At 33.6% G+C, this 14,928-nt stretch overlaps 1 protein-coding gene across 1 annotated transcript in view; it reads right to left on the bottom strand.

Moving 5' to 3' along the window:
• CUNH8orf34 (chromosome unknown C8orf34 homolog) overlaps positions 1–14,928 on the bottom strand; it is a 370,508-nt gene that overhangs the window by 7,979 nt on the left and 347,601 nt on the right. Inside the window, exon 12 of the mRNA XM_035011295.1 lies at positions 14,649–14,742. Within this exon, the coding sequence (XP_034867186.1) occupies positions 14,649–14,742 (94 nt within the window). The remainder of the gene's footprint in view (positions 1–14,648; positions 14,743–14,928) is intronic.

The following is a 14,928-nucleotide window of genomic DNA, read 5'->3' as shown; positions in this document are numbered from 1 at the left end:
ATGGAATGATATAACTCTAATTACTCAAATAGACTTTGTAATTCTATTTTATGTTAGCCTATGTGACAATTTTCCTAATTCATTATTAAATCATATATCTAATAGGATAGACACTAACTTTCTCAGTGAAAAGATTTATTATGCCACATTTTTGAAGTTCTGTGCTTAGAACTCCTCTTCTATCTTCATATACCCTCTTCATTATGCCTACACAAGTAGTTTCTTCAGCCATAATGCCTATCTTCAGGCTAGGATTTCTTATCAGATCCTAATAACAAATATATTTCAGCTTTTATTCCACCTTTTAGGAGACTATGCTAGTCAACTTTTAGAGCTCAGACAGTGGAAATATAGCATCTTCTGGAGAAAATAGTTTGTTCTTTGATTTTTTCCCCTTTAGTTTGAGGTAAATAAGCACTTAAGTTTGAAATAAGAGGAAAAAGGAGAGTGAAATAATAAGGTGAGTTGAGATCAATGATGGTATGGCTGCAGGTACCCCAATTAGTAGAAATGAGATGAATTCTTTCAGCCTGGGAGAATATAAGAACACTGCAAAAGATATCACCCAGCAACCACCCAAGGGAGAGGTCACTCTTTTGGTTCCAAAGTAGGACTATAAAATCCTTCTCTCCTCTGCTAGTGCCAAGGCATATTAGAAGCAGCAAGCTAAATGCAAAAGCCATAGAATAATTAAGAAAATCAGAAAAAAATGAACTGTAGCTTCACAAGTGAAGACAGATTATTCTTGGTTAGTAAGTAAAAGGCAAAAATTATTTGGCACAAAATCTTAAAGGAAAGCATTCTCTTTTACTCCCATGTAGTTAATGTACCTCTGATGTTAAAATCTGAGAACCGAGCAACTGTAGATGCACCTGAGTGAGTATGAGCCCATTCTTTGCAATTTACCAGCCTGGGGACCAAAGGATGGATGAGGACCTTATAGTCTTCTGACTCCTAGTTTTTTCCCACTCCATCGTATGTCTAGAAAGAAAATTAGCCTCTCACTGAGATAACTAAGTGACACATGTGTATACTCACAGTAAAAAAAGTGAGTCCATTAGTCAGTCACAGTAAGAACCTAGCAAGTATCTGGGAACAAATTCCACACAGGAGTAAAAACACAATGTCATTAAAAATAACATCATTAAAGGTAAGTAGAAAACCTAATAAGAAGCAAGAGACAAGTCCTGGTGGTTTAGAAGATAAATTGTCCTTTTTTTTGTTTTTTTTTTTTGGACAAATAGAAACCATTTTATATGACATATGCCTAGCCTAAAAGTAAAAACTTAGAATTTACTAATATTTAGCAAGCATATACTATGTGTCTGGCACTGTTTGGCAGAAATTAAAGCAATGAAAAAGAAATGTTTTCTTTTTTTTTTTTTAAAGATTTTATTTATTTGACAGAGAGAGAGATAGCGAGAGCAGGAACACAAGCAGGGGGAGTGGGAGAGGGAGAAGCAGGCTTCCCGCCGAGCAGGGAGCCCGATGTGGGACTCGATCCCAGGACCCCGGGATCATGACCTGAGCCAAAGGCAGACGCTTAATGACTGAGCCACCAAGGTGCCCGAAAAAGAAAGGTTTTCTTAATCTTTGGAAGCTAAGGGCAATTATCTGAAAATGTCCTGATTTTGCCCACATTTACTGAAATATATTGAAGTAAGAAATTTAATATCCAGGATTGGTTGGGTAAATTATTGAGACAGAGCATCAGGGATCTATCAAAATAATAAGGTATTAAATGGTCAATATCCAGGAGAATAAGAAAGTAAACAGAAATGAGCATGGAATTTGAAATGAGCATGATTCCTCTACAGGTATCTACCAGTTGCAGAAGTCCTGAGAGACTGACAACTTGCAAAATTTTCATAGGCAGGCAGGACAAAAATTGGGGATCCAGGCTTACTGAGGAAGATGACCCACAGTAATTTCCTAGGTTTGGGGTTGCTACTCTGAAGGGCCACACTATAAGAATAAGGGCAAAATAGAAATAAACCAGCCCTGTCAATGAATAAAGCCTACTTAAAATCTTCTCAACTTTGTGTTGAATTCAAATAATCTAGGATTACTAGTACCCCAGAAACAAAGTAAAATCCTATCTGGAAGAAGATAACATCACTTTAGGCCTCAAATTATCTTTGCAATTTTTCATATACAATTTCACACTTAATCTAAAATAAATAAATATGGTGACAAGATCATGTGATCAAAAACCAAGAGAAAATGACAGAGAATAGAAAGACCCACAAGGAATCAAATAATGGACTTAAACACAGATTTCAAAATAAGTATGGGTAATAAGAAATGAAAGACAATATTTAGAGTTTTTGGAAAGAACTAGAAATTAAAAATAAACCAATGAAAATGCTAAAATAAATATAGTAACTGAACTTTGAAAGTTGAGATATGTGTTAAGCAGCAGATTTGATAGCATTAAAGAGAGAAATAATAAACTTGAAAACAGATCAGAATAAAACATCCACAATGATACACAGAAACGAATGGAAAATGAAGGTGGGGCACATTTTTCATACAATTAGAATGTCTAATATATGTTAATTGCTGGCTGTGGTAATTTTAAAACATAATCCCTAAAGTCTTTTACATTTTTCACATCCATTGACCTTGAATCTATAATCTATGACTGCATAATCAACAAAATAAATCAATTAAAAAAGAGACATCGTCACAGAACTGGAACACATTTTTCTAAAAGCTATATGAGAATATTACAAATACTTTGTAAGAATGAATTTGAAAATTAAAATGAAATGAGCAAATCTCTGGAAAAATAAAGCTTACCAAAACTGTCACAAGAGGAAATAGAAAATCTGAGTAGTCACATAATTATTAAAGAAATTAAATTCATAGTTAAAAATTCTTCACATGAAGAAATTTTGAAGCCCATATAGCTCCACCACTGAAGTCCTCTAATCATTAAAAAAAAATTCAGTGTTACACAAACACTTCCGGAGAATCCATCGGGAAATATTCCCCAACACATTTTATGAGGCTAGCTAATGTTGATTCCAATGCATAACAGAAGAATTGTGTTAAAGAGAAACTTTTTTGCCTAAATAAGCCAATTGAATTATAAATATAGATATAAAAATCCTAAACAAACTTTTACCAACATCCTTATCAAGTTAGGTTTTATTGCAAAATGCAATACCAGATTAATTCTCAAAAACTAACCCATGAAATTAACCACAATAATAGAATAAGTGAGAAAAATATTTAAAAATGGATTTAAAAGTTTGATAAATTTTGACATTTATTCACAATGTAAAAAAAGCTCAATGGATTCAGAATGTAAAAAAATGTTCAAAATCTAATAAAAGTGTATATACACACACAAACCTATAGCAAATATTGTACTTCATGATGCAAAATTGAAAGCTTTCCTTCTTAGATCAGGAATGAGACCCAATGATTGCATTTCCTTAGAACATATATCCAGAAGAGGGCTTGCTGGAGCATAAGGAAGTTTCAGTTTTACTTTTTTGAGGAAAATCATCCATACTGTTTTCCATAATGGGTATACCAATTTACATTCCCACCAACAATGTATAGGGTTCTCGTTTTTCCACATCTTCACAAACTCTTACCTTTTTGATTAAAGCCATTCTAAGAGGTGTGAGGTTATATCTCATTGTGTTTTTGATTGCACTTCCTTGATAATTAGTGATGTTGAGCACCTTTTCGTGTACCTATTGGCCATTTCTATTTCTTCTGTGGAAAATGCTATTAAGTTTCTTTGTCCATATTTTAATTGGATTATTTGAGGTTTTTTGTTGTTTTTATTATTGAATTATATGTGTTCCTTATACATTTTGGATATTAATCCCTTATCGGATATATGGCTTAATAAAAATTCGCAATAAAATAGATATAAAAGGAAATTTCCTCACCCAATTATTGTCATTTATGAAACTCCCACAAAAAAAAAAAAAAGAAACTCCCACAGGTAATATCATAATCAATGGAGAAAAATTGAAAGTTTTTCCTCTAAGATACAGTACAAGGCAAGGATGTCCAGTCTTGCCACTTCTATTCAAAATAGTACAGGAAGTACTAGCAAAGGCAATCAGACAAGAAAAAGAAATAAAAGACATCCAAATCAGAAAAGAGTAAAATTATCACTGTTTGTAGATGACATAATCCTATATATAGAAAACCCTAAAGACTCCATGCAAATACACAGACACACACACACACACACACATACAAACCTGTTAGAACTAATAAATAAATTCCATAAAGTTACAGAATACAAAAGCAACATACAAAAATCATTTGCACTTCTTTATACTAAAAATGATCTATCTGAAAAGGAAATTGAAAAAAACCCAATTCCATTTACAATAGCTTCAAAAGAATAAAATACATAGGAATAAATTTAACCAAGAAGACAAAAGATATGTACACTGAAAACTATAAAACAGTGATAAAAGAAATTGAAGAAGTCATAAATAAATAGAAAGATATCCTATGCTGATGGATTGGAAGAGTTCATATTGCTAAAATGTCCATACAAAGTGATATATAGATTCAATGCAATCTCTATAAAAATTCCAATGGCATTTTTCACAGAAATAGAAAACAATTCTAAAATTTTTGTGGAACCACAAAAGACTCCTAATAGCCAAAGCAATCTTGAGAAAGAACAGAGCTGGAGGCATCACATTTCCTGATTTCAAATTATATTACAAAGTGATAGTAATCAACAGTATGGTACTGGCATAAAAATGGACACATGGACCAATGGAATAGAATAGGGAGTCCAAAGGTAAACCCAAGCATATATGGTCAACTGGTTTTTAACAAGAGTGCTAAGAATACACAATGGGGAAAGGACAGTCCCTTCATTAAATGGTTTTGGGAAAACTGTGTATCCACAAGCAAAAAAAGAAATTGGATCCTTATCTCACAATATACACAAAAATCAATTAAAACGTTTTAAAAACTTAAACGTGAGACTGGAAACTATAAAACTCTTAGAAGAAAACAGAGGGAAAACTCTTTGACATTGGTCTTGGCAATAATGTTTTAGACATGACAAAAACTCAGGCAACAGAAGCAAAAATAAATAAGTGGGACTGCATCAAAATAAAAAGTCTGCACAGCAAAGGAAACAACAAAATAAAAAAGGTAACCTAAAGATTGGGAGACAACATTTACAAATCATAGTTCTGATAATTATGTATTTTAATATAAAAATATATAAATATAAAAATATAAAAATACAGGGGCGCCTGGGTGGCTCAGTTGGTTAAGCGACTGCCTTCGGCTCAGGTCATGATCCTGGAGTCCCCGGATCGAGTTCCGCATAGGGCTCCCTGCTTGGTGGGGAGTCTGCTTCTCCCTCTGACCCTCTCCCCTCTCATGTGCTCTCTGTCTCTCTCATTCTCTCTGTCTCAAATAAATAAATAAAAATCTTAAAAAAATAAATAAAAAAAATAAATACATAAATCATGCATACTTTGAGACTTTGGGTAGGAGTTTACTCTAAAATTAATTATGTTTTAAAGAATTATAAGCTCAAGCTACATATATTTAGTGATATGTAATTGATAGGTTAATGACTACACTCAATAACAACAAATTTTTTTTAAAGTTTTTTTTGAAGTTTTAAAAAGCACTTCAACAATGATTTATTTCCCCTCCTGTAAGTTGGGCTGTATTATGGTCCATGTTTGCCTTCTTTGCCTAGTAAAGAACATAACTTCTGAATAACTCATTATTTATTTATTTATTGTTGCCTACAGAGACTCATTTTCTTTTATTTTCATTTTAAAATTTTTTTATTTCAAGTTTTTACTTAAATTCCAGTTAGTTAATATACAGTGTAATATTAGTTTCAGGAGTAGAATTTAGTGATTCATCACTTACATACAAAACCCAGTGTTCATCACAAGTGCCCTTCTTAATACGTATCATCCATTTAAGCTATCCCCCTGCCCACCTCCCCTCTGGCAACCTTCAGTTTGATCTCTATAGTTAAGAGTCTGCTAGTTTGCCTCCTTCTCTTTTCTTTTTTCCCCTACGTTCATCTGTTTCGTTTCTTAAGTTCCACATATAAGTGAAATCAGATGGCATTTGCCTTTCTTTGACTGACTTATTTCACTTAGCATAATATACTCCAGCTCTATCCACGTTATTGCAAATGGTAAGAGTTCATTCTTTTTTTATGGCTGAGTAATATTCCATTTGTATACATATACCACCACTTTATTTTATAAGTCTTTTAAAAATGGCATGTCTTAGGGAGATGATGATCTCTGTTTGAAATAGCACTAGAGCACAGGTAGTTTAAAAACGAGTTTTATTCTCATCAAGTTAAGAAATATGTAAAGGGCCAAACACCTGGACCTCCCCATCATTTGTGTTAATGTTATCCAAAGTTCTGAATATGAATGTTCTCATCAGAGTTCCTCCCTATGTAAAGATTTCTCCACTGTTTATCAATTCACATTTTTTATCCTTATAATTTGCACCCTCTGTGTTCTTTTCATGACTTATATTTCCAGACTTATTTCTCTCTGATCCCCTGTGTCTAGTGTTTTTCCCTAAAAGTATGAATTGCTAGTTCCCTGGGCCACCAAACATAGCCAATGCTCTTCCTATGTTTGCGTCCTTGCCCATGTGTTATTCTTGCTCATGTGACATTCTTGTCCATCCCTGTACTTCAAAATCTTACCTATCTCTTAGTTCAAGCACCACTTCTTTTTTTTTTCTTTCTTTCTTTTTTTTTTTATTTATTTATTTGAGAGAGAGAATGAGATAGAGCATGAGAGGGGGGAGGGTCAGAGGGAGAAGCAGACTCCCTAATGAGCAGAGAGCCCGATGCGGGACTCGATCCCGGGACTTCAGGATCATGACCTGAGCCGAAGGCAGTCGCTTAACCAACTGAGACATCCAGGCGTCCCAAGCACCACTTCTTCATTAAGATCTCTCTAATTACATGTTCCTACTGCCAACTTCATGTGATATATCCTTCCTTTGACTTCCTTAACATTCTGTTTATCTCTTAAGAAATAGTATACCTTATGCTACAGATGCTTATGCACTTCTCTTTAACTTACTAGAGAAAAGAGATCCTAACCTTTTGTTTTGTTTTGTTTTGTTTTTTGTATATCCTATGCCATAGTGCCCAACACATAGCAGCTTCTCATTAATGTGTTTTGAATTTTAAGATTCATAAACATGATTCTAAGGAGATTCTAAGGAGGTAATCTGGTCTCTGGAGCATATGGAACATATTGGAGAATCTTAACTAAAAAAATTCTAGTTTGGGACAAATATGTTTAATTTGTGAAGCTGAAGCAGGTCAATGTTACAAAACAAGTCAGGGAAAATTATGCAACCAGTTTGTCCAGTGTGAACACGCTGAGTTCTTACAGCAACTGAAAATATACAGAATAAAATTCATGGAGAACAAATAGGTTTTACTTGCAGCCAATCAATACATTCTTCTCATTTGTGAAAGATATAGCCCATCAAATATAAGACTGCCAAAAGCTAAATCCATCAAGGTTAGAGTTATGAACTTCATTTTGTTTTCATTGTTATATTTTGTAGTTTCAGGCTACACCTAGAGCAAATATAAGAATATTCCAAGACAAACAAAAAGTGTTTGGTAAAAGGATTAAAAACATATGCTACTCATTTATAACTTTGATTTTTTTAAATAACCAAAAATTGGACCACGTATCTCCTATTTTCAGTTTTAAAAAATTCAACTCCATACAATATTCTAATCCAAAGAATTCTGCATCACAAAAGAACTGTTCTGTTGTTTAAATACAGCCTTCTCTGATACTTGTTATGAAGTGTTCTGACTACTATTATTGCATATGACAAGGAAATGTCAATAAGTAAAGCAGGTAGGCTTTGTATCTATTCTGAAGCATGTAACTTTATATATTGGAGAGCAACTTGATACATTTTTCCACTACACTTAGTAATAGTTTATTTGGTGAGATTAACTTTTATATTGTATTAAATATTACCCTTTAAATTTTTTCTAGGAGGTTAGTCAATTGAACCATTCATAATATCAAGGTTTTACCACAAACATGGGAAACATTTCAAAGTAAGAATGTCACATGAATAATTCAGAGGCATTTGGCCTCTAGAAATTGCAAAAACTTCTTTATAGCCAAAATAATCCTCTACAATCACTATTATAATGGAAAATTACATTTTGACATTAGAATGTTTTGCTTGCAACAGATAATTAACAGTAATTATTAACTTACTTTTATATTTATTGGTTAAAGATAAATTGTTAAATATTTATGATGATAACAGATACCAAACATGCAAATGCCTAAGGTATAGGATTTATTGCCTCGTATGAGTTCAGATGCCCTGAATTTTTTAGGAGAAGCTTCAGAATTTTCTGAACACTCAGAGAAGATTTAATGTGAAAAGTGAGATTAAAAATCATCACGATTTCTTTTGGTCTTCAAAAATAACCTAAAAGAGTTTGCCAGAAGTTTTTGTCTTTTTTTACTTTTAGAGCTCATCTTTCTAGTTATTCTTGTGCTGTTTTTATCGTATTACTGTTATTATTATTATTTTTTATTCTTGGTTGTTTCCAATGTGTGTATGTGTTTTCTCTACAAACACATGTATTGTGTAGGACAATCCGGTTGACCTTTAAATCAAAACAAAATACTGAAGTCTTGTCTCATTTATCTCCTGAGGTATATATTTCTAGTCCCTATTTCTGATGCCACAATCCTAATATTTAAACTCTGAGTTCCAAGTCTCCTGAAGCCCTGACACCTATCTAAAATTGGCTATTTAACTCATTTTGGTCTTTATGTTATCTACATTCCACTGCCCCTAACACATCCTTTTCTACTCTTTCATGTGATAGTAAGTTAGTACCTTATCTTGGGCCTGGTAAAATTATCAGCTGTGATACAATAACACCACTGCCTTAAGCATTGCTCAAATACAAATCTTGGGAGGCTACGTGGAAAGAAGTAATGCGAGGTTAGATTAAGGAGAACAAAGGTCACACCACATCTTGAGTGGATAGTAGAATCCTGCAGCCCCATTTATTGCCCCAAGCACTTTGGTTCTCAAGAGTGACAGAATAAACTGTGTCACCCCCTGGTAAGGGGAACAAAGTGAAGTCATGAGTAAAGGATGAAGCAATAAGAGTAAACATCACTGGGCCCAAACAAGAACTCTTGATTCTACTCCTGGCATCTACTACTAACCAGGTGACATGAACAAGTCTACAATCTCTTAGAGAATCAACTTCTTCTTCATTAAATTAAGAGAACTGAGATTGAGAGGATTAGATTAGATTAGCACTTCCTAAAAGCCTAGAACATTTGTTTTTCCCACAGTTAATAGGCATTCTGAAAATTATAAGCATTCTGAAAACAGAAGATAATAAGCATTCTGCACAAAGAACTCAAGTAAATACGCAAAAATGCTGGACTTTACATAGTCAAGCAGATCTTGCTGCAGGACCACCTGGTGACTTTTAGAAAAGACTGTATAGCATGTCTTCAAGTCAACAATGGACAATAATTTCTCTCATTTTAAGCCAGGATGCTGATTACACTTGATCTGTTCATTTAAAAGTGTAGAACTGTTTTTTTGCTCCTCTTGAAAAGTTGTTACATCACTGGTATATCATACAACTGAGAGTTCCTCAACTATAATGATATGTATAAAGTTCCAAAACTTATCTTACTACAAAATTGTTTTTAATAGCTTATCATGAAATTAGGACTTAAAGAAATGGATATTATCTGATTCTACAGCCCATTATGAAGATATCTTACTTCCATTCAAACAAAGAGAAAACCAGGCTGATGAAATCAGGAAAAATAGGAGAGGAGAAGCATTTCTGGAATGTGAGTATAGGAATCTCCAAAAATCTGCTCCTCTAAAAAGCAATGAGAACATTAGCAAAAAAAATCACCAAAATCAACTTTTCACAACTCTAGAAATTAACCAAAGGCTTGCAATAATCCATAGAACATTTATTAAAGAAAAGCAGCTGAATCTCAATGAGAACAGTGAGCTGTGTGGGATTTTCACTTACCCAATATCAGTAACCTTCTCTCTAACTCTGCAGTAGCCTTGAAACCAGCAGCCTCACAATGATGGTAGCTATGAAAAGAGCAGCCTCTGATCCACAAGACGGGACAGAATGGGTTTGGAGTTACCCAGATGTCCCATATCTAGAGAATTGTCACTATTTGACCTATATAGAAGCTGCCTGCAAAATCCTCACTTGAATGTTTTTTCTTTATTTGTCCTGGATTAAAGCTCACTCAGTGAAAAACTCAATCCCTATGACATTTGTCAAAAACAGTTAGAGGCAACAGTTTCACTAGCAGGTGCCTGAGGCAGTGATACCAATTGAGGCAAACAAAGGGTTTACCAAAAAAGAAAAGAAAAAGAAAGAAAGAAAGAGAAAGAAAGAAAGAAAGAAAGAAAGAAAGAAAGAAAGAAAGAAAGAAAGAAGAAAAAAGAAAGAAAACAAAAGAAAAGAAAAAGAAAGAAAGAAAACAAGAAAGAAAGAAAGAAAGAAAGAAAGAAAGAAAGAAAGAAAGAAAAAGAAAGAAAAAAAGAAAGAAAGAAAAAAACAAGAAAGAAAGAAAACAAGAAAGAAAAGAAAAAAACCTCATGGATGAGATGTCCTTAAGAAGCTTTCAAAAGATCTGACATATTCCTGAGGATCTAGAAGTCCACCCATATGTGTGGTACTATGCATCTGCCCAGGAAAAACCTAGTAAGGCTCTATCTCTCACCTCTTGTTGACCTAGAAGCTCTGTATAAGCAAAGTTGTAAAGTTCTGGAGCGTCCATGGCATGCCTCAATGCTTTGTCCAGGCATTAGCTGACTACTAAGTCAGTAAACAAAAAGTAGTGAGGGCAATAACAAGAAAAAACAATAATAGACTGAAAATAACTTTGACTTTGATCACTTAAGACTCTCAAAGCTCATGAATATAATTTTGTTATATTAATAATAAATTATACTTGTACAACAATTAAGAAAGTATATTCACTCACACCTATCATTCTATTTGATCTTCACTCAAATCCCAGAAATTCAGTGACAATTAGGTAGCACTTCGCCTTATTTTTGACTCCATACACTAGCTCTTTGGGATTAACGAAGTGTTTGGACTGATTTATGCCATCACACTTTGCATCTGCTATTTGTCATATTTTTCTTTTGTTGTTGTTGTTTTAGCTTGGTTTTTCAAGTTTTAAAACTCCACAATCTAATTAGGGGGTGCTGGCTGGTTTGATGGTAGCTATTTTTGTCCATGTATATGTTGAACCTACTGATTAGAGAGCCTGTACCTCAATTTCATTCCATATTTATTCCTTCAAATTTCAGCCTTCTTTCTCCATTCTCATATTTTACATCCAAACTTAACTTACAGATAGGAAAAGCAACCTAGAGAAATAAGGTCCAAAATTGAACAACACTATGGAGTCAATTCTGAAAACACAACCCTCTGATTCATTGGACTTTTCATTCCAGTAGTTCCCAATCGTTAGAATAATCAAGGTTCACCTGAGGGGTTTATTAAAAGTGCAGAATTCAGAGTCTCATGCAGAGATTCTGATACAATAGGTCTGCATGAAGCCCAGGAATATGAGCATCAAACAGTATCCCAGTAGATTCAAAGGTCTGTGATATGAGTTATTTAGTGACTTCACACTACAATCTGAGAGATTAAAAACAAACACACTCCTAACATGATTTTTTTTTAAATTGTGATTTATACTTTTAAACAAAAGCAGAATAAAGAAAAAATCTGTTGAATTAAGGGTTCTTCTTATCTTATTTAGAACAAAAGTTTTTAAAGATTCCCATTTGATGATTCAAAACATCTTCTCCTAAAAGGTGTCTTTTATAAAACTTCTTTGAGCTGTCTTATTTTAAGATGATGCAATAAGAAACACGCACTACTACAAAGGTCCTCACATTATTTGGAAACTTTCTGCCATGATAATTTGTCTCAGGAGAAATGAGAACATTCTACAAAATTACCTAGGAATAATTTATAGAAAGCTGACTCAAGAAACAGGTGTTACTGTTGGAATGATAAATCTTGTCCTTTTCCTCACTCATAAATTTCTAATATATGAGCCTCTAGACTCTAAATCAGATGTTGGGTTCACATGTATTTATGTCATTAATTCTCTTTCACTGAGAAAATCAAGAGGTAGATGATCTCTACATATCTTGCCGGCTGTTCCACACACCACATGCACTGAGCACAGTATCAGTGGAGATGCTGGTGCTACAGTGCTCCATCTTACACTTCTCCCAGCACCTGAATGTCGGATGCTGTTCTTGAAAAGTATTTGCATCTCTGTGCTATGAACTTGGCTACAGTGTTAGCTAGCATTCCGTTTCCAGATGGCTCTTGTTACTACCTAATTATTTTTAAACCCTGATTTTATTTCAAACAATTAACCATTGTCAAGGGTCACCTCCAAGTACAACATTGCTGATATAAAATATTTTTGGTTCTAGGTCTATGGTTAGGAGAGTTCAAGTATGGCCTTTTTTAGAGTGATTGATAGACCATATGGCAGAAGCCATGGCTAAACTATAAATCCATTATTAAAATTTTAAAAACTATAAATAATTTTTATGGCAATTACTCAGTCACAATTATTATTTATTTCATTTGTTTAGATTTCCAACTGTCTTGATAAATGAATTAGAAAGAATCAAAGAAATATATTCATTCATTCATTATTTTGATATTTATTGAGGTCTTATTGTGTATGTCAATATATACAGAGAAGGATCTCTCAAAAACTTTGCATTCTAGTGGAAGAGGAAATTATTGCAACTTATCAAAATCTTGTGAAAGTATATGCAGAAAGGTAATATGATTAGGTGACAGGGTTAAAGAAAGTTTTGGGGATTCTTATATATCTCCTTTGCATTATTAAGCTATTTTTTAGACTTAATACTGATTGGAGGCATTGGATTTAAGGGGAAAAATAAGTCTAAATTTGCACATGGATTAAATACACTATTTTGATTGATTATGTTCTTGCTTTTAAGTTTTAGTTCGTTATAAGTAATAGCACATAGAAGTAACACACTGTGCATCCTATAAGAATGTTGTTTACCTGGACTTACTCACTCTGGGCACCTATGTGTTGATTCTGATAGAGCAAAATTATATATATTGTATTTATACAATACACATACACATTACCTTGAAGAGTTTTTTTTTTTTAAACACAAAATTTATGAAGGCCTCAAAGAATTTGGTGAAAATGATTAAATCCAAAGTGTAGAATGAGTGTTTATGTATATTTAAATGTGTGGAGAGTAGGGATGGAGTATAAGTGTGTTTGCATTTGTTTTCATAAAAGTTTTGGGCCACTACTAATTCTTTCTTACTTGGGGGATTCTCTTCTTTGTATCCTATGCTGCTCTTTTCCTAGACCATTTTACTCAGGATCCCTTACATTGAAGATCTTCAAAATATTCCCTTTATTTTTGTACTTGCTTAAAGTACAGCCCACTTTCTGAGTCTTTATCAGATGTTGTCTGAAGAAGGTGATGTTTCCCTCCAGACAATCTGTAGAATGTCACTATGTTATTCTGTTTCTGAATGTGCCAGCCAAGTGACACTTCAGCTCTCTGCATCCTCTTACCTGAGCATTCTGCCTTACGTCCCTCTCCTGGCTATGCTCCCTCTGACTACATAAGCCTACAGCTATGGAAATGGGGTAAGAATATTTTTAAATGTTTTTTTAACCCAGAAGAGTAATTTCTTTGATCCCCCTGGGTAAGGAATCATAATGTTGGTTGTGTAACATAATAGGTATTTCTGGTAGCTATGGCTTAGGGGAATTTTTAATTAATCACTTCACACCAATTATTATGAGAGCTACATTACCATTTACAATTTTTATTTCTCTCTGCAGGCTACCATTGATTTAAAAAAGTAAATTTTGATATGTTATTTTTTTTTAATGATGGTATTTCTATATAGTCCAGACTCCAACCTGTCATCTGGATTGCTGAGCCCACATATCTGACAATGTCAGTAACCCCCTGGAAAGCATGCCATGTGTCATGCCAAAGTAGAGTAATCCATCCTTTGTTATGATTATAATATAGAGATTTAAATTAAGAGCTGTATATTCTATTTGTCTTAAATACTATAATATTAATTTGTTTTGTGAGCTTACAAGAGTTTCTATATACATGCACTTATTCATTTAACCAATAATGATAATTTCACATATAATAAATTATGAGATGATTCTCACATACTTTAAAATTTTTTAATAATCACAAATTATCACTGATCGAATTCCACAATATTTATAGAAGATTCACATTCCAAATGGACATTCTGTGCTGGTCTTTAGGAAAAATAATTCCTTCTTTTGAGGTGTTATCTACCCTTCTTTGGAAAGTCAGTTTGCAGCCTCTGCACCACAAAGAAAAAACATCCCTGAATCAAGATTTAACCTGAAGTAGAGCGTATCTTTACACAGTCTCCCTAAACAAGCCTGAATTTTTTGCAGGCATTTAATGTTATGAAAGGAAAATACCTCATTGTGGATTTCCTTTGGCTAAAAGCAATTTATCAGTAAATAGCAATGTCTACTCACATTTATCTTGTTCTGCTTCTACTCCTTCACTTTCTGTGTCACTTGGCAAGATCCATGGCTGATGAACTACTTGCAATTGCTTTAAAGATTCATCCTGCCAAAGAAAAAGTTCATTCTGGATTAAACTCTAGATGGATATCATGAATACCAACATGGGTGAACACTTAGTCTCTACAAATTATATGTGAAGAAGAAGAAGAAGAAGAAGAAGAAGGAGAAGAAGAAGGAGAAGAAGAAGGAGAAGGAGAAGGAGAAGGAGAAGGAGAAGGAGAAGGAGAAG

This window comes from Mirounga leonina, unplaced genomic scaffold (assembly GCF_011800145.1).
Source record: "Mirounga leonina isolate KUSES-001 unplaced genomic scaffold, KU_Mleo_1.0 Mir_165, whole genome shotgun sequence".
NCBI lineage: Eukaryota > Metazoa > Chordata > Mammalia > Carnivora > Phocidae > Mirounga > Mirounga leonina.
The sequence above is the reverse complement of the archived record's forward strand: the minus strand, read 5'-3'. Positions and strand labels throughout refer to the sequence as shown.